At 48.1% G+C, this 26,538-nt stretch overlaps 1 protein-coding gene across 1 annotated transcript; it reads right to left on the bottom strand.

The window, feature by feature from the left end:
- Positions 1-6,060: 6,060 nt before the first annotated feature.
- Positions 6,061-9,803, bottom strand: LOC123397551 (probable plastid-lipid-associated protein 2, chloroplastic). The gene is made up of 3 exons (XM_045092085.1): positions 9,286-9,803; positions 7,385-7,583; positions 6,061-6,548 (listed from the first exon to the last, which is right to left on the bottom strand). Exons 1-3 carry the CDS (start codon positions 9,714-9,716, stop codon positions 6,237-6,239), a joined length of 942 nt encoding a protein of 313 aa, XP_044948020.1. The 5' UTR covers positions 9,717-9,803; the 3' UTR covers positions 6,061-6,236.
- Between the last annotated feature and the right edge of the window lie 16,735 nt (positions 9,804-26,538).

The raw sequence follows: 26,538 nt of genomic DNA, 5'->3' as shown, positions 1-26,538 counted from the left end.
TGAACGGGAGCTAGTTCTGTGTTGCCCTATGTTGTGACTGTTATATGATGAATATTATCCAGCAATATCACCGATCCAGTGCCTATAAGTTTTCCATATATTGTGCTTGCTAAGTTACTACTGTTGCTACTGCTGTTACAACTGCTATCACTGTTACTATTACTATTGCTACTGTTACCAATGCTATCGAAACTATCATATTACTGTGCTACTGATCACTGTGCTACTGATACTAAATCTCCAAGTGTGGTTGAATTGACAACTCACCTACTAATACCTGCAAATATTCTTTGGCTCCGTTTGTGTCGAATTTATAGATTTGGGTTGAATACTCTACCCTTGAAAACTATCGCGATCACATATACTTATGGGTTATCACAGATGCTTGGTCATGAGACCCTGCGTGGCCCCCCTTGACGAGACCGCCCCGCGAGAGCCTCAGGAGTGGCCTCAGCGCGCGTCCTTGTTGTGGGCGACCTCTCGTGGTCCTTGGCGTCGATCCTCTGGCGCTTGCCTTGCGAGGCGGGGGGCCTCGCGAGGCTCTTGCTTGTTGGGCTTGTCGATGGGCCGAACCAGGCCCGTGTAACGCGTCACGCCTGGGGCCGCAGGCTGACGGGCCTGGGTACCCCCGATCCCAGGGGCCTGACAGGCTGTGGTCACTCCCTCTGCCTAACAAGATTATGCACTTCCTATGGAGAGTGGCCACCAATAGTGTACCATTGAGGATGAAACTGAAACAAAGAGGTAAGGATATTGATACCAGATGCCCACTTTGTTTTAGATTAAATGAAAGATGGAGGCCACATGTTTTGCAAATGCAAATTAGTTAGACCAGTCGGGAGAGGGATACAAATGGAGGACACAAGAGAGCTAATTGTTAGATGCTCAAGTGACCCATCTTTCCTACAGGAAATAGTCAATCTAAACGAAGAAAAACAGCTCACAGCTTGTTGTTTGCTCTGGATCTGGTGGACGGAAAGGAATAAAGCAAACCGGAGAGGAAAACCAAAAACATCAGATGAAATAATTAACTCTATCACAGTTCATGTTTCGGAATACAAGGACATGCATGTAAAGAAACTAGCACAAATAATAAGATGCAGCTGCAATGGTATCGACCGATGCATAATTTTTTGAAGATCAACACAGATGGGGCCTCTAGGGAACACTCCTTTTCAGGTGGCTGGGGCTTTTTGTCCGGAATGATCGAGGAGTGACATTAGCAGCTGGACAAAGGTCATCTTCAAGAAGTCAGAAGTGCTCTACAAGCTGAAGTTTGAGCTCTTCTCCAGGCGGTGCAAATCACCTCACCAATGGGATGTAATCAGGCAGCGTTGATTTATTTTCTGCTGATAAGGTCATAGCGTATGGAGGTATAGCTAATCCGATGACGTCGGGCACAAGGTCTAGTCAGAGGATTCAGGAGCAACCGGACGCGGATGACTTGCAGATGGGACGGGCTAAGCGCGTGGCAAAGATGAGAGATGTCGAAGCTTCCACAGGTATGTCCATTAACAAGGCCCATTCTATATTACATTTTATGCCTCAAGAGATTATCAATAATGCTGCTTCGGTTGGGGTTTCGCTGGGGAGCACGGGTAAAGAGGTTGCCAAATCGATTAATGATCTACTTGACTTAGAAGTAGATAGGGCCTTGGACATAGTCAGGAATCTAGCGGCGACAAAAGCTTTGAATAATTCTGAAATTTCTGCGTTGGGGGAGTTGAATTCTCTATGTGAGGATCTCGCTCCAGCTGAGGGATCAGAGGAGGGTGACGATCACCTCGTCCATGACTGTGGTCACGATTTCATACCTAAGCAAGATGAAGACTGCTAGCCGGGTTATATGGACCTGGAGATTGGTAGTGAAAAACCTAAACGCACTTGGAAGCGGAAGGTGTATCCGGTTTCGGCCGTGCGTAGGAGTGCAAGATTTAAGACTGTTAAAAAATTCTATGATGAAAGATGAGAGGGATCTTTTGGAATAGCAGAGGTCTTAAAGACTTGGCTAAAATTAGATTTCTCGTGAAGGCTACGGTAGAGTATAAGTTAGATTTTATCGCGCTCATGGAGACTGGACGTGATAATTTCACTTCACAGTTCCTGAAAAACTTATCAGCGGGAGTGGATTTTGACTGGCACTGTCTCCCCCCAAGAGGAAGATCCGGTGGGATCTTACTTGGGGTGCGGTGTGAGTCACTTCAGGTACGCGAAGTGGTGTTGGGGGAGTTTGCAGTTAAGTATAGGCTGCGCTCGAAAAATGACGGTTTCCTATGGGCTCTAGTAGTGGTGTATGGGGCTGCCCAGGCAGAGCTCAAACCAGATTTCCTAGCAGATTTGGTCCGTATGTGTGATGACAAGTTACCTCTATTGGTTGGGGTGACTTTAACATTATTCGACGTTCAGACAAAAAAAACAATGATAGGTTTGATGGCAGATGGCCATTTATGTTAAACACTATTATTGAAAGTATGGATCTCAGGGAGATTGAACTTTCAGGAAGAAAGTATACCTGGGCTAACTCCCTACAAGAACAAACGTTCGAAAAGCTAGATAGAGTACTCACGAGTACGGAGTGGGAACAGAAGTTCCCATTAGTCTCTGTTTGTGCACTTAATCGGGCACTCTCTGATCATACACCATTGCTTCTGGATTCCGGGGATGCAATCCATTCGGGTAACAAAAACAATTTTTCATTCGAGTCCAGTTGGTTCCTGAGAGAGGGATTCATGGACATGATTGCTAGGGAATGGAAGGTCGGGTGCGGAGGGATGTCTAATGTTGAAAGATGGCAAAACAAGATTAGGCATCTTCGACAGTTCCTACGGGGATGGGCAAAGAATCAATTTGGGATATACAAAGAGGAGCAGGATAGACTCTTAAAGCATATTGATGATCTTGACCGCAAAGCGGAGAATGGTGCGTAGGATGCAAATGAACGGACATCCAAGGATGAAGCCGAGCAGAGAGTTCGGTTACTCCTTCGAGAAGAGGAAATGAAATGGGCCCTTCGAGCTAAAGTACGTACGATTGTCCATGGGGATAACAATACGAAGTTTTTCCATTTGATTGCGAATGGCAAGCATAGGAAGAAGAGGATTGTGCAGCTCGAACAGGATGAGGGCACTATAGTGGGCCACGAGAACTTGAAATTGTACATTACAAATTATTATAGACAGCTCTTTGGAGCGTCCGCTAACTCTTCTATCACTATGGATGAGCGCATGGTAGCGGATATACCTCAAATCGAAGATGCCGACAATGAGATACTATCCGCTCCTTTCACGGAGAAAGAGGTGCTTGAGGCGATTACACAAATGAAAAATGGCAAAGCTCCTGGTCCGGATGGCTTTCCAGCTGAGTTTTATAAGAAATGTTGGTTTATTATCAAGGATGACCTAATGCCAATGTTTCATGACCTATTTAGTGGACGATTAAAACTCTTTCATCTGAATTTTGGTACCATTACGTTGTTACCAAAGAAAGAAGGGGCGACACGTATTGAACAATTTCGCCCTATCTGTCTACTCAATGTTAGCTTTAAGATATTCACAAAGGTGGGTACTAATCGGCTAGCTCAGGTCGCTCACTCGATGGTTCAGGAGACGCAGACGGCGTTCATGCCTGGACGGAACATCCTGGAAGGGGTAGTTGTTCTGCATGAAACATTACATGAAATTCACCCGAAGAAACTAGATGGGGTTATCTTCAAGGTTGATTTTGAAAAGGAATATGATAAAGTAAAATGGTCTTTCTTGCAACAAACTCTACGTATGAAGGGGTTTGACCAGCTATGGCGAAAGCATGTCGACTGTTTTATTAAAAAAGGCAGTGTCGGTATCAAAGTGAATGATGACGTTGGTCATTTTTTCCAGACACTTAAGGGTCTACGACAAGGGGATCCTATGTCGCCGATTCTTTTCAACATTGTTGCCGACATGTTGGCCTTGATGATTAGGAGGGCTAGTGACAACGATCTAGTAGGAGGACTAGTACCGCATCTCGTGGATGGGGGTGTCTCAATCTTACAATTTGCCGATGATACCATTATCTTTATGGAGCATGATTTAGAGAAGGCCCGGAATATGAAACTCATCTTATGCTTGTTTGAACAGTTGTCTGGGTTGAAATATTTTGTTTTGGAAGGGCAAAGGCGGAACAACATACTTACAACCAGCTGTTTGGGTGTGAGTGTGGGACATTTCCGTTTACTTATTTGGGTGTGCCTATCCATCACCGGAAACTTACAAACAAGGAGTGGAAATGTATCGAAGACCGATTTGAAAAGAAGCTAAGTTGCTGGAAAGGCAAGCTTTTATCTTATGGAGGACGTTTAGTACTTGTTAATTCAGTATTAACCAGTATGCCGATGTTCCTCTTATCCTTCTTCAAGCTACCTAAGGGGGTAAGGAAGAGGTTAGAATTCTATAGGTCACGTTTCTTTTGGCAAAGTGATGAAGTGAAAACAAAGTATAGGCTTACTAAATGGGACATCATTTGCAGACCCAAAGATCAAGGGGGTTTAGGGGTGGAGAATTTAGAGGTTAAAAACAGATGCTTGCTAAGTAAATGGTTGTTTAGAATTTCGGTAGAAACCGAAGGCATGTGGGTGCAAATCCTAAGGAATAAGTACTTGCAACATAAGACCTTAGCTCAGGTGACCGTTAAACCGAATGATTCTCCATTCTGGAAAGGATTGATGAGGTGTAAGAACGTGTTTTTTAACCAGACTAGGTTTGTCATTGCTAATGGTGAATCAACTAGATTCTGGGAGGATACATGGTTAGGGGATGTGCCCCTAGCACTGGAATATCCGCAGCTATACAATATTGTCCAACGCAGACAAGCGTCGGTTGCGGCAGTCTTGAGCCACACGCCTCTAAATATCCGATTCCGTCAATCTTTGATCGGGGAAAGATGGACCAGATGGCTACACTTAGTTAGAAGGTTAATGCAAATCCAACTGTCGGATAGGCCCGACACTGTTCATTGGAAGCTAACTAAGGATGGATTCTTTTCGGTAAAATCTATGTACCTTCATCTTATTGATTCGGGGTACATTCCAAGATCCAAGCATGTCTGGGAGGTCAAAGTTCCGTTGAGGATAAAGATCTTTATGTGGTTCGTTCACAAAGGTGCTATCCTAACGAATTGGGACGTGGGTAGAGGGAGTTGGTGGTCTTTTGGCAAAGAGTATCCGTGTTGGAGCTTGTGCATTAATGTGGGCAATTTGGAACTGCAGGAATGATTTAGTGTTTAACAGATGCACATCTATCAATTTTTTGCAGGTTATATACAGGGCTACCGCACTGACCCGCACGTGGTCATTTCTCACTCCTACGGATTCCAGGGAGCTTATGGTTACTGGGTGTGTCCGCTGGGAGATGGTAGCACAGAGTATCTTTAACCGGTTTGGATGACGGCAAGCTAATAGGATAGGTGGCTAGTCATCTACTTATTATACCATCGCTGCTTGGGCGCTTTGTATCACTTCGTTTTTATTCTTTAGTCTCAATATTGTTGTACTCGTTCCGGATTTGGTTTTATTTTTTATTAATAAAGGGCTGCGTGCATCTTTCGATGCAAAGGCCGGGGCTATGCCTCCTTTTCTAAAAAAAAAATGGGATGTAATCAGGTGCTTTTAGAGATAGACTCGACAACATTGAAGAAAGCTATCACATAGATCTAGCGCCGCTAGGTGTTCTATTTAGAGAGATAAAAGCCATGTTGTGTGTTTGTTTTGAAAATTTCGGAATATCTGTTGTACCAAAATCATGTAGTGTACGATCGTGAGGTGTGGGTTGGCCATCTACCACAGTTTATATTAAACCTGTGTGCTGATGATTTGTCCAGCACATCAGTTTAACGAAATACATATGTATTCCCTTAAAAAAAAAGAGGTTCGGATACTATTCATCCTCATTTTTACAAGAACTTCACAGGTACTCCCTCTTTAAACTAATATATAAGAGTGTTTAAATCATTAAAATAGTGTAAAGTTCTAAACCCTCTTATATTAGTTTAAGGAGGGAGTACCTTTCTATTCCAGTCTATCGAATCTAGTACGAAACAGGCTTACGAAGGTAGGCATATAGCACTTCAGCGAGACTACATATACATCACACGAACGAACTATAAACACACGAATTCAGGAAGCAAGAACGTAGGCACAACTACTATCTATTAATTTCCCTTTCTCCATGTCAGATTCTACTCAGAGAATAGATACGCCTGGCCTATATTGAGAGCGAGCTTCCTTCCTTGAACAGCACAAAGATGCTGCTGCCATCTCCTCTAGAGATTCTAAGCTCGGCATCAAGGTAGGTTGTGAGCAGCCAGGACCCAGCACTCTCGCTCCTGAAAGGTATCTTCAGTGGGGGCTGACCGGAGATGGTCTTGGCGACCGAGGATGCTGCGTTCTCGATCGAAGTAAATATGCCGCTCAATGGGCTCAGGTCAATGTTCTGTCCAAAGAATTCGAACTTCTCTGGTAGTACGATGGAATCGGTCAACTGTGGAGTGCCGATGATGCCTTCTTCGAATTTGATCTGAACACGATGAGAAGAATTAAGTGAGCTATGCTGAAGCATTCAGCAAAACTGTATATATTTGTGGTGATAATTAAATACTGTAGGTGGGTGGAGGAAGAGGTGCATCTGCAAACACTAATAAATTATTAACTTACCAGAAGGACATTTTAAGCGAACATATTGCATATGCCCGGGCTTTATTGTCCTGTTTAAATTCATGTGTTTGCATCTCATCATTGTTAAATAGTGTTTTCATACAGATTGGTCGGTTTAAGTTGCACCGAATTTCACAACCTAAAAATGAATCCAAGTGTCCAAAAGCCCTACTGGCACCTAGGGACTGAGCAATGCAATCTGATCAGTTAGCAAGCAAAGGGCAAACATGCTTCCCCAGTCACCACATAGATGTGTTATCCCATGTCAGTTGTCACCATGAGTTTCCTGGCTTTAGCAGCCACTTTAACACCATGATGAATTGTTCTCCCTATGTTGCCAATAATTCAAAACAATCCATGAATAATCCACTTCTATGTTTCCTCCCTTATTTTTACCATTGAGATTGAATAATGTTTTGGTAACATGTAGATCAGAAGTAATCGATAGAATGACAGAGTAGCAACTGAAAATGCAATAATGCTGTACTACCTAAAGAAATGCCTGAAAGCTCCCCGTTTTTTGTAAATAAAAAGGTTCTTGTACTTGAGAGCCTAAAGCTTGACAAATGATGCTCATTCTGTCAATGTTATCAATACTAAGTAAATTTCATTGCCATTGAGGAAATGCCAAGATAGACATGATAAAATGCTTTCAGGTATATACCAAATGACTACTTAGTTGGGACAGGAGAATCACACCTGTACACGTTTAGGGCTTCTAATTTCAAACTTGGCATTGGTCGACACTGAAGTTGACGCCAAAGGTCCTGAAAACTTGATGCAGTTCTGCACTGCAAAGTTCTCGGAATCAATAGTCTGTGATATCTCGTCCACCTTGACAAGAGCTTGTAGCCTTCCAGATCCTAACAGTGGGAACAATTGCGAAAATGATGTGTACCTGCAGTCACCTAATCAATCAATCTCCACAATTAAACCAAGACGCTGTAATTCCATATAAGAAGAGTTCCACTACCATGCAGTGGCGGAGGCCCCCGGTGGGCAAGGTGTGGCAGCCGCCACACCTTGATTTGGTTCAAAAATTTTAATACATGTATGCATATCATCATTTGCTAGCTTGCTGGCTCTTGCTTGATGGAAAAGAATTGCTGAAAAAACAAAAGGGACACGCAGCCACCCTAATTGGGCCTATGACAATGCCGAGCGACGCATGTAGATGTTTCGTATGGTTGTATCTAGAAATTTTCATATATGTATCATCGTGTTCGTGTCTCTATAGATGTTTCGTAGGTTACGGTACATGTCACTTATCAAGATCAAAAGGATTCAAAAAAATTGCGTGTTATTATGTTTAAGAGTCCGCCACACCTTAATTTCTTTTTGTCCTCCGCCTCTGCTACCATGGACTTCAGCATCCCGCCCCGTTATACTAAAAAAATGCATCCCATTCAGATACGTGCTGAAGTAGTTTTAATGATGCTGAGATCACATTAAATGACAAAGAACCGATTGGCATATCCTCAACTAAGCGATAGCAACAGCTACCAGAATGTTATGTTTCATTAGCGCCTTACACATAATTTTTTTAATAGCAAAGTCTGTTCCAGGGATGTACACGGCTATGTTTAGCGGTCCAAATTGATACTTACTTAAAAGATCGTAAGCTAGTTTACCTTAAGTACTAGAGTAGATCAGTGAACATTAGGAATAGTTATAATTCTCCTACAACAAATAAGCAAGAAAAAAATGGTACAACTACACATCCAGCTCTGACATAACTTAAACAAACATAATCTGAAAGCATAGAGAAGCACATGGCAAGCACACCATGCAAACATAGAATATTTAGCAAACGAATTAGACCTGTTGGCTTTTGAATATTCTTGCACATCAATTTGCCTCCTCTCTAGAAAAACAGTATTTACCAAAACTATCACGCCATAGATCACTGATGTTTACTATGATGTCTGACTTGCATAACTCTAAATTTCTAAAACAACGGACGTTGTATTTCTTTTTTGTCACAATATGAAGGAAATAGATTCAGCCATATCAGTTATCTGAGCATGGCAACTACTCCCTCCGTTCCTAAATATAAGACCTTTTAGAGATTGCATTATAAACTACATACGGATGTACATAGACATATTCTAGAGTGTAGATTCACTCATTTTGCTCCGTATGCAGCTTTCTAATAAAATCTCTAAAAGGTCTTATATTTTGGAACGGAGGGAGTAATCAACTCAACCATATCATTAAAATTTCATCCCTAAATTAACGAAATTCTTCAGAAAATTGCATATAACTATTTTCTTTCAAGCAATCAAGAGAAACTTGTAAATGAGTGCGATTGCAATATACCGTGGACCATATACTTGCAAACTATCCAATTTTTTTAAATTAGGATAGACATGGACAAACTAAAACACACCAAATCATTTCCCCCTTCTCTATATATGAACTTATCAGCTATGATCCATGTGGTTTAGAATCCATCGGACCAGTTCCACCGACCCTAGCTAAGCCAGTAGGAATGGAACTACGCACCACACAGATTACAATCACATAACTAGTACTGTAGATTAATGAACGAAGAGAGAAATTGAAGCGAGGAAGGGAGTGAGGAGTGGCAGAAGGCTTACGCGAGGATCCACTTGCCGTTGAGAAGGGTGAGAGCCTCGGTGGGGGCCGGCGTGGGGTTGCGCGCCTCGAGCTGCGTGATGAGCTCGACGACCTCCGCGCGCGTCTCGCTGGAAGCGCGCAGGCCGCGCTCCGTCCCGTACAGCGCCGCCTTGAGCTTCTGCTTGAGCGCCGCCAACTCGCCTGCGGTCTCAGCCGCCTCCGAGGGCGCCTCCGCCACCGCCGTCCCTCCCTCCGCCGGCTCCTTCCCCCACTCGTCGTCGGCGTCCACGGGAACCGCCCGCGCCGTGACGACGCGCCGCGCGGCCCGCAGCGACGGGAAGCGCCGGGCCGCCGGGGAGAGAAGGCGGCCGCGGGCAGAGGACGCCCCCGGCGGTACCTGGGGCGACGGCACGGACAGGGACACGGCGTTGAGGGACGCTACTCCCGCCATGGCGCGAAGCTCTGTTCGGTTCTCGTGCTCCTCTTCCTCTGCGACGGTCTTCCTTTTTTTTCTTTTCTCGGAGATGCGCAATATTTTAATTCTGGGCGCCGTGGGTACTTGTAGAGAGGAGAGACGTGTCGAGGTGTCGAGGTGCGTGCGGTGGGACTGGCGCGAGGTGCGTTGGTCGCGTGGTCGCCTGGGAGTGCGCCGCGAGGTGCCGACGCGTCGAAAAAACGTGGGCCTGAAAAAATGGTTTAACATTCTCTTTTGAGTGGGGAGAAAATGGCTTAACTGAGCATTGCGAAATGAAAGGGGGATGGTGTTTGACTGGACGCTTGCGTGCTTCTAGAGGCCTCTGGATCTATGTGAGCATGCGAGACGTGCACGCTTGGCGTCCGCTTCTGACCGGAGTACCTCGACGATTGGACGTCCATGTGTCCTGTCCCATTCTTCCTCGCTTATTATTTCTCCTTAGTTTTTTTAACCACATATAATATAGTATTTATTGGAGTTCCTGCAAATAATCAAATTTAAAATCACCATCGACTGTCGCACAATGATAAAAGAGCATCAAACCAAAATCCAAACCACCACCATAGCTTTGTAGGCGTTGTGAGCCGAAGACCAGACCTCTAGAACAGACGTTTGACGATGTGGCGTTTTGATCGAGGATATTCCTCGCGTCGACTTGAATACAAATTTGATGCAATTTGCCACTATTGCCAATGATGAACGCCAAATTTGACGCCATCGGACCACCAACCTTGCATCAGCATCAATTTGTCCCACTTGTCGACGCCGTCATGAGAGACAACAACCGCGAGACACATAAAACATAGGGTTTACTGGTCCAAACAAATGACAAGCAAACGAGATCATCGGCTCAGCGGTGTCGCTGAAAAGAACATCGTCGTGCTAAGGAAGAGATCGAGTCCACCTTATTCAACACAACACAAATCTCACCAAAGTGACGTTGCTAGACGAAGACGAAGCCCTAAATCGAAGGAACAACAAGAATTATCGCCTTTGGTACCAGAGCGAAGCGGTTCGCAAATTGTTCGCTGGCCACTTACTATTTTTCCTTAGTTTTGAGATCGATTGGTTGTGTCATGCCCAACTTAATTTATGATATCGATGAAAAGAAAATAACTTATGATATATTTTTGAAATAGTGTAATGTAACATTACTCATTTAGATCCATCCGCTAGGGCCATTTCGGTCGTGGAGTATTAGTGGACGTGACTATCGGAAGATCATAAAGAACGTGATTGGAGCATCGCTTCAAATCTCAGTTGAAAGCCCATGTTCTGTCCTTTATTAGTTGGGCTTAGCAGTGATGAACTTGTGATGTTACCTTGACGGAGGTGTTATCTACTCATTGTTTGTCATGTTTCACTTATTGTCTCAACAACAAGGATAAAGATCCTTGTCCTGGTCATCTTTGACCACACGTTGCAATGACGGTGCAAGGGCGTGTATCCCTTCTTGATGATATTGTTGAGGAAGAAGTTGACTTGGTCATAGGTGTTAATTTTATATCCTGTAATGGTCTATCATTGTTACTAAGTTATGTACTTTGGTTGTTGATGTGTTTGGTCTTGTTGTCTTGCATCAACTTTAATAGAAATTGATTATGTGAATCGCAAATGACGCAGAGGCTGGTGGTTTCAAGATCCTTCTCAAAAAAATAATCCTACATGCATGTAAGTAAGGATAAAATACATGATGTCAGCACTAAACTTTCATATTTGAAATTTTAGAATGTATCATCTATCAAATAAAAAGTGATATTAATATACGTTGTCACCATTGAATCTATCGTGACTATGTCATGTCCAACGTCAGTGACTTTGTACGTAGTGAATCTCTGTTGAGAAATCAATCATCCTTAAAATGGTGGACCAAAAAGCTTTTGAGAGAGAGAGAGAGAGAGAGAGAGAGAGAGAGAAATATAACTAGAGGGGAGAATGTGTGGGCTTTGAAAACATGATGGTAATTGTCGTGGGTATAAGCCTGACAGTAGATGTGTAGGGTACGAAAAGGATGGGCAGAGTCCCAGCTACGGCGAGGTTGTATGAGTTCAGGCCCCTCTACGGTGGAGGTAATTGCCCTACGTCTCAGTGCTCCGGGAGCTTGTTGTCGAGTGGAATATGGAATACAATGATTTGCTAACCCCTGCACCAGCGGGGGAGGGTGGCTTATATAGAGTGCGCTGCCCTCCACAACGGTTCCGGTACAGGGGTGGAGTAGTGGCGATTGAATGTGTACGTTACAGGTAATGTACGTCCTAAATGCTAATAAATGCACCGGGAAACGTACGACCGTTTCCCTCCAGGGGGGTTACGATGTTCCGAGTGGCATCCAGTTGGTTAGTTGGATGTTCTCCGAATGCTAGTCTCCGACTGGATGGTCGAGGACCTGTTACCGACTGGACGATGGGGACTCCTTAATTCAGTCGGAACTGACTAAGGGCGTTGTCCCTTATGAGGGGTAGTCCTTGGGTAGGACTTACAGAGCAGGCCTATGACCCTACCCTAGTACTATAACCCCATCATTAGTCCCCAAATGGATTGGGGTTGGAACGATGAAGCGATGCTTGAAGTTTGGATCCGACTGGAACGGATGTGACTTTGGCGTTGCTTGCCTGATCCATTTTATCTTCTCTGACCAACGATCCGAGTGGAAATCTTTGTGGAACAAACTGTCGGAAACCGAGTGCTTCCAGGGTATCTCTTGACGTGACCAGTCAACTGACAGCGGCGGATTTTCCGGGATCCTCAAATTTCGGTTTCCGCGCGCTCAGCGGGGATGACGCCAGCACGCTCGAGTAGTGCCTGACGCCTCGATTCTCGCGCCTTCAACTTCTCCACTAATATCGCCGCGGTCGGTCGGGGGATAAGGTTTCGGGGCCACCTGCCAGCGACCCAGTCGGAACCTTACTTAAATCCCAGCGGCAAGGTTTTTCGTTACGCCCGCCGGATCTTTTGCCTTTGCTTCGTCCTCCTCGCCACCTCCAGCGCACCTAACCTCTCCACTCCTCCTTCCCCTCCGCGGATTCGCAGCTTCCGCCATGACCAAGGGTCAGACCAGCAAGATGGAGGCGAGGAAGAAGAAGGGGAAGGCGGCGGCTCCTGCTCAGCGGCGGCAGCGGCCGTTGCCGGCGGGGTGGATCCAAGGCGACTTCCTCCCCTCCACGGTGACGGAGGGGGATCTGCTGCAGCTGGTGGAGCACGGGATGATCGTGCACAAGTCTTGGAGGCTGCCGACGGAGAATGAGGTCGAGCCGGCGCCCCGGGAGGGGGAGCGCGTCCTGCTGCTCAGCCATGTCTATCGAGGTTTCTCTCTGCCCCCGCATCCTTTCTTCAAGGGCATTATGAACCACTTTGGGGCACAGCTTCACCACTTTCCCCCGAATGCTATTGCCCATCTCTCTGCTTTCATAGTTATGTGCGAGTGCTTCATCGGCTGCCCTCCCCATTGGGTGTTGTTCAAACATATATTCTCTGCTAGATCTCAAACTATCAAACGACTCAGCCAGTCGGATGATAAAACGCATCTTCTCCAACTCTGCGGAGGCTTAGGTTTCCAGAAAAAGAGTCGGAGTAGTTATCCTGCTCTTCAGCTGAGTGAGTCGGTTAGGAACTGGCAGTCGACGTGGTTCTACTGCCAAGACGTTGCCTGCCCGAATGCCTCGACAGGGTTGCCTCCTTTTAGCTTAGATCGTCCCGCTCCACCTAAGCAGCTCGCACTCACGAAGGCGGAGAAGATCGACATCCAGCCCCTGGTCGACGCACTCGTAGACGTCGTCAGAAGGGGAGTCACCGGCATGGATTTGTTGGAGACTTTCCTTGGTCGGCGCATACAACCACTGCAGGCTCGTGACCACGCCATGTGGCACTACACGGGGCCCGAAGACTCCACTCGGACCAACGTCTTGAGCGTGACCGAGGAGACGGTGGCGTCGTGGGTGCTCCAGATCACAGGCGCCTGTGAGAACCCCAGAGGGTCTCGGCGAGTGAGGGATTTCAGCGCAGACAATCCTCCTCCGAACCAGGTGAGTACTATTTGTCGAGTGCACGTATCTGCCTTAGTTTTATCACTTTCTTGAATCTTTGCCTGTCGTCTGATGTCGCCGACTGTATTTTACGCAGAAATGGACCAACTGGTTTTCTCCTGTCTCGAACGGGGACCCGACCGAGGAGGAGGAAGAAGGCAGCCAGGAGGGCAGTGTGGAGAGCGGCGAGTATGTCTCCGACAGTGGGGAGACAGAGGAGGAGTCTGGTGAAGAAGAGGAGGAAGGCGAAGAGCAGGACTCACCGCCTCCGCTGCCAGAGCACCGGACCAAGCGCCGACATGAACCTGCGGTTCCCTCGGCCCCTCCGGCATCCTCGAGTGCTCCGCCTGCTGCTCCCGTGGTTCCGAGTGCTCGGAGCACCAAGAGGGTCAGGGACGTTGTTGTCGAGCCCGTGGGTCAACCTCCCAAGGTGGCCAAACCGAGTGGGTCTAAACCTCGGAAGGCTTTGCCGCGGATAAGGGTCGTCGTTCCCGTCACCTCGACGTAAGTGTACTGTTCCTCTAACTTCCTCTGATATCCGATTGGACTGTTGTTTTATTGGTCGAATGAATTTCACTCGACAGGGTTGCCACCTCTCCGGCGTGCCAAGAGGATGATCCCATGGATGCGGACAACGTCGTCTCGTCCCAGCCAGGTGCGTTGTAGCGATTCCGAGAGTTTTATACTATCGCATCGCGGATTCTGTCTTTGGTCTTGCCCCTTTCTTTTTCTGAGATCCCGCGCCGTTCGGTCCGGTAGGGGCGATTTATGTGGATGAGGGCGACCATGGGAGACCTGAGCAAGCTGCAGAGCCTGTCCTTGAGGCTGCCCCGCCAGTTACTGCTCTCGCCGCGGTCGTGCCGCCGACTCAGGAGGCGCTGGTGGCTGCTGAACCGACTGGAACGGGCCTTGGGATGCCCAAGGAGCTTCCAACGATGCCAGGCCCGTCAAATGTCGAGTTCAACATCGAAAACCTCCCAGAGGATCAGGTGGGAGCGGCCAAGGGAGCCATGGTGCACGCAGAGCTGATGGCGGGAGAAGCCAAGAAGGCGTACGACTCCATCGCCTCTCTGTACCAGCGAAGCTTGGAGCTGCGGGACGATATCCGAGTAAGTAGTCTAGTAAGTATTTGCTTTTCTCTTGTTTCTCTTGTAACCCACTGGGTGTGCTCGGATACCGTATGATGTTTGCAATGGGTTCACTCTGAGTGAACCCAGTGGGTGTAGTCCCCGAGACTTCTGTCGAGTGCTTGCACCGACAGTTGTCTTTATGCATATTGTCTCTGAATTCGTAAATAATATGGTCGACTGCTAACAGTTGGGGCACTCGGAGTGCACCTACTGCAAGAGTCTCCGAGAGTAATTTTACTCAGGTCGGGTGGTATTAGCCTTGTAGGCGTAGGTGTTGTCATGAATCTCAATAGGGCGGACCTGTTTGAGTTGCATGCCAGTGGGGTCACTCTCAGTGAACCCACTGGGTGTAGTCCCCGAGACCGCTGTCAACTGCTTGCGTCGGCAGGGGTCTGAAGAACTTAGACTTGGTATTGTTGGATTTGTGTGAACGTCTCTTGGCGCTGACTGGCAGAAAACTTGCGAGATGGGGACAACATATGAGACTCTCAGGGCAGAAAAGGTGCAATTTGCTGGTGAGCTGGATGCGACACTGATTGCAATGGCCGGAATGAAGGAAGTGCTGGCGGAACGAGAGAAGTCGTTGGAGCAGGCTCGTGAAGTGAACAAAGCGCTGACTGCTGAAGTTGAGAAGATGGGGAAGCAAAGGTCCACGCTGATGGGACAAATGGATGTGCTAAACAAACGGTGTATAGCGCAGGAGAAATACGTCAGTGACTGGGCTCGGCGGATGATGACGCGTCTGGGTGGTAAGTCCTGTTTTTCCGAGTGCTTGTGGTACGTGCATTACACTCGGCGCTGATTGTTTTCTTGCCCTGTGTTTGCAGATTTTTGCGTGGACGCTGAAGCTGAAGCAGCTGACATGGAGCGGCCGATTCACGAGAACATTCCACTCGGCGAGGATGGCAATCGAGACCTGCTCGCAGTGCACATTCGGGTGGGCAAAGTTGGTCCTTTCATCGGTCGACTGAGAGAAGTCGTCGGCCGGATCGACAAGGAGCTTTGGCCGGAAGATGAGTCGCGGCAGGAGATGGAAAACTTGATGAGTCGACTGGAGGAGGTCCCCAACCGAGTGCAGTCATGGAAGAAATCCGCGGCTCGCTGTGGTGCAGACGTTGCTCTGTCCTTGGTCCAAGTGCATTGCAAGGAGGTGTGCGAGGAGAAGCTGAAAGCGTTGAAGGTCGCCAACACGACGAAACTTCGATTCGAAGACTTCATGGAAACCTTCCTTGAAAGTGCCACCCGCATCGCCGACGGAATCGACCTGGACACCTTCGTGGAGCCCTCCAGTCCTGGCGCCAATCCAGACAACGCGTAAGAAAACTTTATCCTCGGTATGCCGAGTGTTGATTTGTAAGAAACTTTGGCCAGTGCTATTGGCCGTCACATTCTTGTTTCGGTGTGGGTAAGCTTGATCCACACCGAGCCACTATCTTTGGTTGAACTTTGAATCGAATCTTTTGCTCTTCTGTTGCAATTTTGACTCGAGTTTTTGTTTGGCGTTTCTTGGTGAAGCCAAAGGCAAACATTCGGAACATGTCAGTTGTCTTGACATCTGCATGAGCCTCATTGAGGGTCCGTGGAATTTCCGATTGGATATGTATTATCACCGAGTGGATCGGTAGGATCACCGCTAGATTGTCGAGTGCGACTATCAGGTCGCACTCGGGGCGAGTTGGTACTGATGTATTTGTCAGTTGTTTTGACATCCACATGAGCCTTAATGAGGGTCAACAACTCATGTAGTTGTCAGTTGTTTTGACATCCACATGAGCCTCAATGAGGGTCTGCAACTCATGTAGTTGTCAGTTGTTTTGACATTCACATGAGTCTCAATGAGGGTCTGCAACTCATGTAGTTGTCAGTTGTTTTGACATTCACATGAGTCTCAATGAGGGTCTGCAACTCATGTAGTTGTCAGTTGTTTTGACATCCACATGAGCCTCAATGAGGGTCTGCAACTCATGTAGTTGTCAGTTGTTTTGACATCCACATGAGCCTCAATGAGGGTCTGCAACTCATGTAGTTGTCAGTTGTTCTAACATCCACATGAGCCTCAATGAGGGTCTACAACTCATGTAGTTGTCAGTTGTTTTGACATCCACATGAGCCTCAATGAGGGTCTGTTGAGTTCCCGAGTGTACCTGTAGGATACAGTCGAAGGCATGTGGGTGCTTAGGCGATTCTGCATCGCAGCTAAGTCCCCGAGTGTGGCGTTAAGTGCACACTCGAAGAAAGTTGATACTTAGGCAATTCGTGATCGCAGCTAAGTCCCCGAGTGTGACGTTAAGTGCACACTCGGAGAAAGTTAATACTTAGGCGATTCTGGATCGCAGCTAAGTCCCCGAGTGTGACGTTAAGTGCACACTCGGAGAAAGTTAATACTTAGGCGATTCTGGATCGCAGCTAAGTCCCCGAGTGTGACGTTAAGTGCACACTCGGAGAAAGTTAATACTTAGGCGATTCTGGATCGCAGCTAAGCCCCCGAGTGTGACGTTAAGTGCACACTCGGAGAAAGTTAATACTTAGGCAATTCTGGATCGCAGCTAAGCCCCCGAGTGTGACGTTAAGTGCACACTCGGAGAATGTTAATACTTAGGCGATTCTGGATCGCAGCTAAGTCCCCGAGTGTGACGTTAAGTGCACACTCGGAGAAAATTAATACTTAGGCGATTCTGGATCGCAGCTAAGTCCCCGAGTGTGACGTTAAGTGCACACTCGGAGAAAGTTAATACTTAGGCGATTCTGGATCGCAGCTAAGCCCCCGAGTGTGACGTTAAGTGCACACTCGGAGAAAGTTAATACTTAGGCGATTCTGGATCGCAGCTAAGCCCCCGAGTGTGACGTTAAGTGCACACTCGGAGAAAGTTAATACTTAGGCGATTCTGGATCGCAGCTATGTTTTTTTTGAGATCGGAGTCTGCGACCGCGGAAGAACTTTGAACGTGCAAAAAACTCAATCTGCTTTATATTATTTCACCAATACTTGTTCTTTACATTGCTTCAGTCGACGGTCACGTGTAGAAGCGCTTCAGGAGATCTCCGTTCCATGCTCGCGGCTCGTCTGTCTCCCTGTCGACGTTGTAGAGTCTGTATGCTCCATTGTTCAGCACCTTGGATATGATGAAGGTCCTTCCCAGGCAGGAGGCAACTTGTGAGGTCTTTGCTGATCCACTCGGAGCACCAGGTCGCCTGCTTGAAACGTATGACTCCTGACGTGTCGCGCGTGAAAACGCCGCAGATCTTGTTGATAAATGGTTGAGCGAGTCAGTGCCATCTCGCGCTCCTCCTCTAGAAGGTCCACTTCATCTGGCCTTGCTTGTTCTGCTTCAGCTTCGGAGAAGAGTTCGACTCGTGGAGAATTGTGAAGTAAGTCACTCGGAAGGACTGCTTCTGCTCCGTAGACGAGGAAGAACGGTGATCGCCGTGTAGATCTGTTCGGGGTTGTACAAAGACCCCAAAGCACTGAAGGTAGCTCGGTGACCCAGCGGCATGTCCCACCTCTCGCAGGAGTCGGGGCTTCAAACCTTGCAGAATAAGTCCATTCGCCCGCTCTGCTTGTCCATTGGATTGAGGATGTGTCACGGAAGCAAAATCCACTCGAATACCTTGGCTTGCATAGAAACCTTTGAATCTATCCGAGTCGAAGTTTGTTCTGTTGTCCGTGATTATGCTGTGAGGCACACCGAATCTGGAGATGATGTCCCTGACAAACTTGATGGCTGTTAGGGAGTCAAGCTTCTTGATGGGCTTGGCTTCAATCCATTTTGTGAACTTGTTGACTGCCACCAATAGATGTGTGTATCCTCCTTGGCCTGTCTTGAATGGACCGACTGTATCTAATCCCCATACTGCAAACGGCCAAACAAGAGGGATTGTCTTCAACGCAGATGTCAGCTTGTGGGACTTGTTGGAGTAGAACTGACAACCCTCACATCGGTCGACCATATCTTTAGCCATCTCATTTGCCTGCAGCCAGAAGAAACCAGCCCTGAATGCCTTGGCGACGATTGCTCTCGAAGAGGCGTGATGACCGCAGGTTCCTGAGTGAGTATCTTCCAGGATTAGCTGCCCCTCCTCTGGGGAGATGCATCGTTGAAGAACGCCTGAAACGCTTTCCTTGTACAATTGGCCATCAATGACAGTGAATGACTTCGACCTGCGGACTATCTGCCTGGCCTGGACTTCGTCTTCTGGTAGTTCCTGCCTCAGGATATATGCAATGATTGGCACAGTCCAATCGGGGATGACAGCAAGAATCTCCATGACCAGATCAACCACAGCAGGTACATCGACTTCAGTCGGATCTATTGAACTCTTTGGTTGTACTGGTTCCTCTGTAAGAGGATCTTCTTTGACTGAGGGAAGGTGAAGGTGCTCGAGGCAGACGTCACTCGGGACTGGTCTCCGAGTGGATCCGAGTTTTGCCAACTCATCAGCTGCTTGGTTCTTCAGTCTCGGAACATGGTGAAGTTCTAGACCTTCAAACTTCTTCTCAAGCTTCCTCACTGCATTGCAGTATGTGGTCATGGTGGGGTTCCTGACGTCCCACTCTTTCATCACTTGTTTGACCACCAAATCCGAATCGCCATAGACCATCAGGCGACGGACGCCGAGTGAGATGGCCATGCGCAATCCGTAGAGGAGAGCTTCATACTCTGCCTCGTTGTTGGAGGAATCGAAGTGTATCTATAGCACGTACTTGAGTTTGTCGCCCTTTGGCGATATGATCACAACGCCAGCGCCGGAGCCATTCAACATCTTGGACCCATGGAAGAACATTGTCCAATGGGCCGAGTGGATGTGGGTCGGTTGCTGTTGTTCTACCCATTCTGCTATGAAGTTAGCCAGAGCTTGAGACTTAATAGATTTCTTGGCCTCGAACTTGATATTGCAGTACATCATCTCCATCGCCCACTTCGCCACTCGGCCTGACGCGTCTCGATTGTGGAGAATTTCCGACAACGGAGCATCAGAAACGACAGACACCGAGTGGTCTTGGAAATAATGGGCCACCTTCTTCAGAGTCATGTAGATCCCGTAGATAAGTTTTTGATAGTGGGGATACCTCTGCTTGGAAGGAGTCAGGACTTCGGAGACGTAGTACACTGGCCGCTGAACTTTGTATGCTTTGCCTTCTTCTTCTCGTTCGACTGTAAGAACAGTACTGACGACTTGATTTGTAGCCGCGATATACAGAAGAAGGGGCTCTTTACTGAGCGTAGCAGTAAGAACCGGCTGGGTGGAAAGTAGGACTTTGAGGTCGTCGAATGCGACTTGGGCTTCGTCTATCCACTCGAAAGTATCTGATTTCTTCATGAGTCGGTATAGAGGAAGTGCTTTCTCACCAAGTCGACTGATGAACCTGCTCAAAGCCGCTAGGCAACCTGTGAGCCGTTGAACATCGTGTATTCTGACCGGCCTCTCCATTCGGACGATGGTCCCGATCTTTTCGGGGTTGACATCGATCCCTTGTTCGGAAACGAAGAAACCGAGTAACTTTCCGCTGGGAACACCGGATGAACATTTGGCGGGGTTGAACTTGATATCGTACCTACGAAGGTTGGCGAATGTTTCTGCCAAGTCAGTCAGCAGGTCGGAATCTTTGCGTGACTTGACTACGATATCATCCATATATGCCTCCACATTCCGACCGATCTGGTCGAGGAGACATTTTTGGATCATGCGCATAAAGGTAGCTCCTGCATTCTTCAAACCGAATGACATAGTGATGTAGCAAAAGCACCCGAATGGGGTGATGAAGGCTGTTTTTAATTCATCGGGGCCATACAGACGGATCTAATGATAGCCCGAATAGGCATCAAGAAATGACAGACGCTCGCAACCCGCAGTCGAATCGACGATTTGATCGATGCGGGGGAGTGGAAAATGATCTTTCGGGCAGACCTTATTGAGGTGCTTGAAGTCGATGCACATTCGGAGCGACTTGTCCTTCTTGGGCACCATGACAACATTGGCGAGCCACTCGGAGTGGTGAACCTCACGAATGAAGTTGGCTGCCAACAGCTTGGCCACCTCTTCTCGATTGCCTTCCTCTTATGCGCGGCGGACCGACGCAGGCGTTCTCGGACAGGCCGAGCGGTGGGATCCACATGCAGTCGGTGCTCAGCCAACTCCCTGGGTACACCTGGCATGTCAGAGGGTTTCCATGCGAAGATGTCCCAGTTCTCACGGAGGAATTGGGTGAGCTCGGCTTCCTATTTAGGATCGAGGGTGGTGGAGATGTTCGTCGGGGCAGCAGTGGCGTCCGTCGGGTGGATGCTGACCTTCTTCGTTTCTCCCGCCGACTGGAATGCAGACTCTGAAGCTGGCTTCTTCGAGCGCATCAGGTCGGTGGGGTCGACTGTTTTCTTGTACTCGTCGAGCTCGAGGACGGCCATCTGCTGGTTGGCGATTCTTGATCCCTGTTGCAGACACTCTTCGGCCTGCTGCCGATTGCCTATGATGGTGATCATACCCTTCGGGCCTGGCATCTTCAGCTTCAGGTATACGTAACATGGACATGCCATGAAACGTGCGTACGCTGGGCGGCCCAGAATTGCGTGATAAGCGCTCTGGAAGTCGAGCACTTCGAACGTCAGCTTTTCCTTGCGGAAGTTCTTGTCGGAGCCGAAAATGACGTCCAACGTGATCTGGCCGAGTGACTTGGCCTTCCGTCCAGGGACGACTCCATGGAACTGCATGCTGCTCTCGCTGAGTTTGGACATCGGGATGCCCATCCCCTTGAGTGTGTCGGCGTACATGATGTTCAAGCTGCTGCCGCCATCCATGAGGACTTTGCGCAGTCGGACTCCTTCCACCACCGGGTCGACGACCAGAGCCTGTCTCCCCGGGGTGGGTACATGTGCCAGATGATCCGACTGGTCGAAGGTGATCGCAGTCTGAGACCATTTGAGGAACTTGGGGTTGGTAGAGGTGGCCATGTTCACCTCTCCGTGCACCAGCTTCAGTCGACTCTTGCTCTCAACGTCAGCAAAAATCATCAGAGTTGCATGGACTTGGGGGAACGGATCCTCCTTATCCTCCTCATCCTGTTCATGGTCTTTCTCACTCGGTTGCCCTTCGCTGAACCTCTGGATCAGGAGGCGACACTGTCGAGTGGTATGCTTCGCATATATGGGGCTGCCCTCTTCATCCATCTTCGTATGAACCGGACATGGCTGGTCCAGGATGGGGTTATTGAACTGCTTCTTCTTGGGGTGAACTGAGCCTTCCTTTTGCCCTTGAACTTGGCATTGGTTACGACTGCAGCTTCTGCTTGCGGAGCGGTCGGAGCTTTCTGCTTCTGCTTCCGAGTGTTGCCCCCATCTCCATCAGCGACTGTTTTGTGCTTGCCGCTTCGGATGCGGTCTTCTTCTTCGCCATTTGCATAGCATGTTGCTATCTCCATCATCTTGCTCATGGAGATGTCGCCTGTTCGGCCGAACTTCAGGTATAGATCCCGGTACCGCACGCCTACCTTGAAGGCGCAGACTGCTTGATGCTCGGTGACGTTCTCCACCGTGTGGTAGAGAGTTCTCCAACGTTGAATGAAGTCACGCAGGGGCTCATTCTGCTTCTGGACGCAATGTTGGAGCTCCACGAGGCCCGCAGGGCGCTTGCACATCCCTTCGAAGGTCCTGATGAACATTCGGGCCAGATCTGCCCAACTGTACATGCTTGAGGGGGCCAACTGATTCAGCCATGCCCGCGCCGAGCCGTCGAGCATCAGAGGGAGGTGCTTCATGGCGACATGGTCGTCTCCTCCTCCGATCTGAACTGCTACTCGGTAATCATCCAGCCACGTTTCTGGCTTGGACTCCCCTGTAAACTTGCTAATTCCCGTCGCCAATCGGAAGTTGGGAGGGATGTCAGCCGAATGGATGGCTCGACTAAAACACTCGGGACCAGAAACGATGGTAACCATCGCGGTGGGCTCGGCCCTTGTCGACCCTCCGCTGGGTGATATGCCCTCTTGCATCGGGCCTTGGGTCGTAAGTGCCGCCGACTGAACGCCGATCATCATGATGTCGGGGGCCGTAGAGCCCACCCCGCGGAGGGTTGCGTGAACGGCGACGACCTTCGGGATTTATGGAACGACTGCCTCCTCTGTGTCGCTGATGAGAACCAGGGCTATGAACTGACCGATGCGTATTCGTATGAACAGAACTATTGTGGATCCTGTTGTGCGACTTGGAGACTGCCGAATTCTGCTGCTGCGCCGTGTGCAACAGGGCGCGGATTTGCTCGATCCCTCTACCAGCCTCCGAATCAGTCGGCTGGAGGGAATCGACGATCTTGGCAGCCGCGGCCAAGTTGAGGAGAGGTGTGCGGAACAGCTCCACGTTGCTCCGTCGAGTGTGCCGACTGGCAGAACGGCGAGGCGGGCGACGCGCGCCGGACGTTTTGCCGATCTCGTGCTCGTTCCGGCCAGCTTGACGGGGATCTTCATGGGAATTGGCCATGTGTACTTCTGCTGCAGGCCCGCGACCCGCGTACTCGGAAGGAAACTCAGTCGGAACCGAGGCCGAGCGCTGGGACGGCGGGGCAACCACAACTGACTCTAGAACCGCCACTTGTGAAGACGCGTTCTAGCGCGCCTGGGCGTGTTGCACCCAACGCTGGAGCCACGGTCGGCGGGACCGCTTGTTGCGGCGCGTGACGACGGTGTAGGTCGACACCGGAGCTGACTGCTGGAGAAGAAGAATGCCGCGGGCGCCGGCACGGAAGTGCGTAGCCCCGCGACGGGGAAGCGCCTTGACGTCGAGACGAGCATCCCGAAGCCATGCCGAATCGTCGACGATGAAGGAGAGAGCGCCGAAGAAGATCTGATGACCCATGCTCGAATCTCCACCGGACGACATGACGAAAGGAAGTAGTCGCAAACTCGCCGGAAGTCGCTTAGACGCCTGCCCCACGGTGGGCGCCAACTGTCGTGGGTATAAGCCTGACAGTAGATGTGTAGGGTACGAAAAGGATGGGCAGAGTCCCAGCTACGGCGAGGTTGTATGAGTTCAGGCCCCTCTACGGTGGAGGTAATTGCCCTACGTCTCAGTGCTCTGGGAGCTTGTTGTCGAGTGGAATATGGAATACAATGATTTGCTAACCCCTGCACCAGCGGGGGAGGGTGGCTTATATAGAGTGCGCTGCCCTCCACAACGGTTCCGGTACAGGGGTGGAGTAGTGGCGATTGAATGCGTACGTTACAGGTAACGTACGTCCTAAATGCTAATAAATGCATCGGGAAACGTACGACCGTTTCCCTCCAGGGGGGTTACGATGTTCCGAGTGGCATCCAGTTGGTTAGTTGGATGTTCTCCGAATGCTAGTCTCCGACTGGATGGTCGAGGACCTGTTACCGACTGGACGATGGGGACTCCTTAATTCAGTCAGAACTGACTAAGGGCCTTGTCCCTTATGAGGGGTAGTCCTTGGGTAGGACTTACAGGGCAGGCCTATGACCCTACCCTAGGACTATAACCCCATCAGTAATATCATCAACAAGGATGTCGCTAGGGTTGGAGGGATGTTCTGCAAGGCATAAGAGACAAAGGAGAGGCTCACCCATAGAAACATGTCGTCGACATGTCTTTCTTGTACTCGTCGATAGCTTACACTTGCTAGCTAGGCTTATTTTCAACTTTGCAAACCTTAATTGGGTCATCCCACATGCATGCAAGTATACACTTGTGTATTTTCTTGTGATGTTTTATTTGCCTGATTAATACCTTTACTCCATCATCAGTGTAATGTAGGGTATGCATGGGATACATCAATTTTTACTATGGGCTAATAATGACATATGGGATTACAAGATCCATTGGAGGAGGTCTCCGTGACGGGCAAGGTACATACATACCAGTTTGTGCAGGTCAAGGCATGGGCAATGCGTCTCAAGGAGGGGATGTTCGCTTAGATGAACACTATTTAGGCGACTCGGGATGGGCTCCCGAATGTGTAGTATGACGTGATGCAAGAGATAGTAGAGATGTGATTTAAATAGGTCACGATGTGCATATTGGTGGAGGAGACCATGGAGGAGGAAAATAATATGGTCCACGGGTAGATATTTTCCCGGGAGGGTGAGCAGATTAGTTGGGCTCTTTGCGAGGGTTGATCTCCGATTTCGGAGTGGGTGGTTTCATTCGTAGACAAGTTAAGTGCTTGTCTTCCACAGATCAATACACTAGTCTTACCTCTATTTTGATCTACCTTCGAGTATTATCCTTGGTATCTCGAGAATATCACAGAGTTATATAACTTGTTATGAGCTCCTCGTCAACTATGATATTTCACTGATTCCAATTTCCTCGTGTTGTGAGTTGTCGGACACTCAAGGACACTCATAACTGAATTGGGTATGCATTGCGATTCAACATCTCTTAGTAATCTTCTTTGCTTATGTGTTTCTACTCGATCATTTCGTTCCAAGCTCTTAGGCTACATCATCATTGTCATGCTAGAGCTTGACCATGCTAGTTGTGTCCTTCATCCCCGGAACACATTTCCAACAATGCACTAAGCTTACATTGAGCTTTCAACATCATTTTGGTTGTCTTGAAAGGCAATTTTAATTCTTCTAACAATGTTATCTGTGGTTCTGGCAAACTTTCGCTTCACCATTCCTTTGCTTTATGTCGTCGTTGAATGATTACATCTTCATGAAACTTCTCGACAAATGTGTCGTGATCATGAAAGCACATATGCTCCCTTGACCATTTTGATAATTCATGACAACATACATTGTCTCTTGGACTAACACCTTTACCTAGATATTTCAGGAATAGTCCATAGAGAGCATTGTCTTAAGGTTTATGTGGAGATGCCCCTGGATGCAAGAAAGGAACAATATTAGCTCAAGCTTCAAGCTAGAAGACTATACATTTTATATTTGTGATAAATCACTTTTGAGTCCATAGGAAAGCCAATACTATTAAAAAGGGGTGAGGTAGTAAAATGAACCGATTGCTCAAATGCTTAAAGTTAGCCACAAAAACACTTAGTCATTTTTCCCACATATCCACTCTGTCAAGATCCACATACACAAATTCGGTGTCACCAACATTTCCATATCAAACCGACCGAGTTTGATCTGAGACAAAAACCCTAGCCATTCCCACCAAATCGGTGCAATCGAAACCAAGTCGGTGCTACCGAGTTCAGTGTGACCAACATTCCGCTGCCATATATGTTGACTAGCATGTGTAGGGTGCTCTAGACTTGTTATAACTACTGAATTTTTGCCCTCCTAGAATTCGGGTTAGGCTAGAAATTTTATCTTGACAAGTAGTCTATTCACCCCCCCTCCCCTCTAGACACATCTTCTATCGATCCCTCAGATCATCATCAGCATTGTAAGATCTTTCAGGTATCAATCAAATTCATGATGAGAAATACCATGCTTTTCCCTCGATGATTTGGTTATCATCAACAACCTTATTGCCTTCCCTCCAACACAAACTTGTTCATGTTTTGTGTCGTCCCTTGAGTTCCTTACTATCCAGCTTATGTTATGTTCTACCTTGGAGTATTACCATCTTTTATGTCAAGAGTGCTGTGAAAATTGATGCACCTCTTAATAATTCTTGATATAGTGATACTTCTCGCCATCACCATTCATTTATTGGTCCCCGTATTGTTTCTAAC

This window comes from Hordeum vulgare, chromosome 5H, assembly GCF_904849725.1.
Source record: "Hordeum vulgare subsp. vulgare chromosome 5H, MorexV3_pseudomolecules_assembly, whole genome shotgun sequence".
Lineage (NCBI taxonomy): Eukaryota > Viridiplantae > Streptophyta > Magnoliopsida > Poales > Poaceae > Hordeum > Hordeum vulgare.
The sequence above is the reverse complement of the archived record's forward strand: the minus strand, read 5'-3'. Positions and strand labels throughout refer to the sequence as shown.

Coding starts and splice junctions, on each gene's coding strand:
- LOC123397551 (XM_045092085.1), bottom strand. CDS start 9,716: ATGGCGGGAGTAGCGTCCCTCAACGCCGTGTCCCTGTCCGTGCCGTCG. Junction 7,584..9,285: donor AACGGCAAGTGGATCCTCGC/GTAAGCCTTCTG, acceptor AGGTGACTGCAG/GTACACATCATTTTCGCAAT. Junction 6,549..7,384: donor GAAGCCCTAAACGTGTACAG/GTGTGATTCTCC, acceptor CATCGTGTTCAG/ATCAAATTCGAAGAAGGCAT.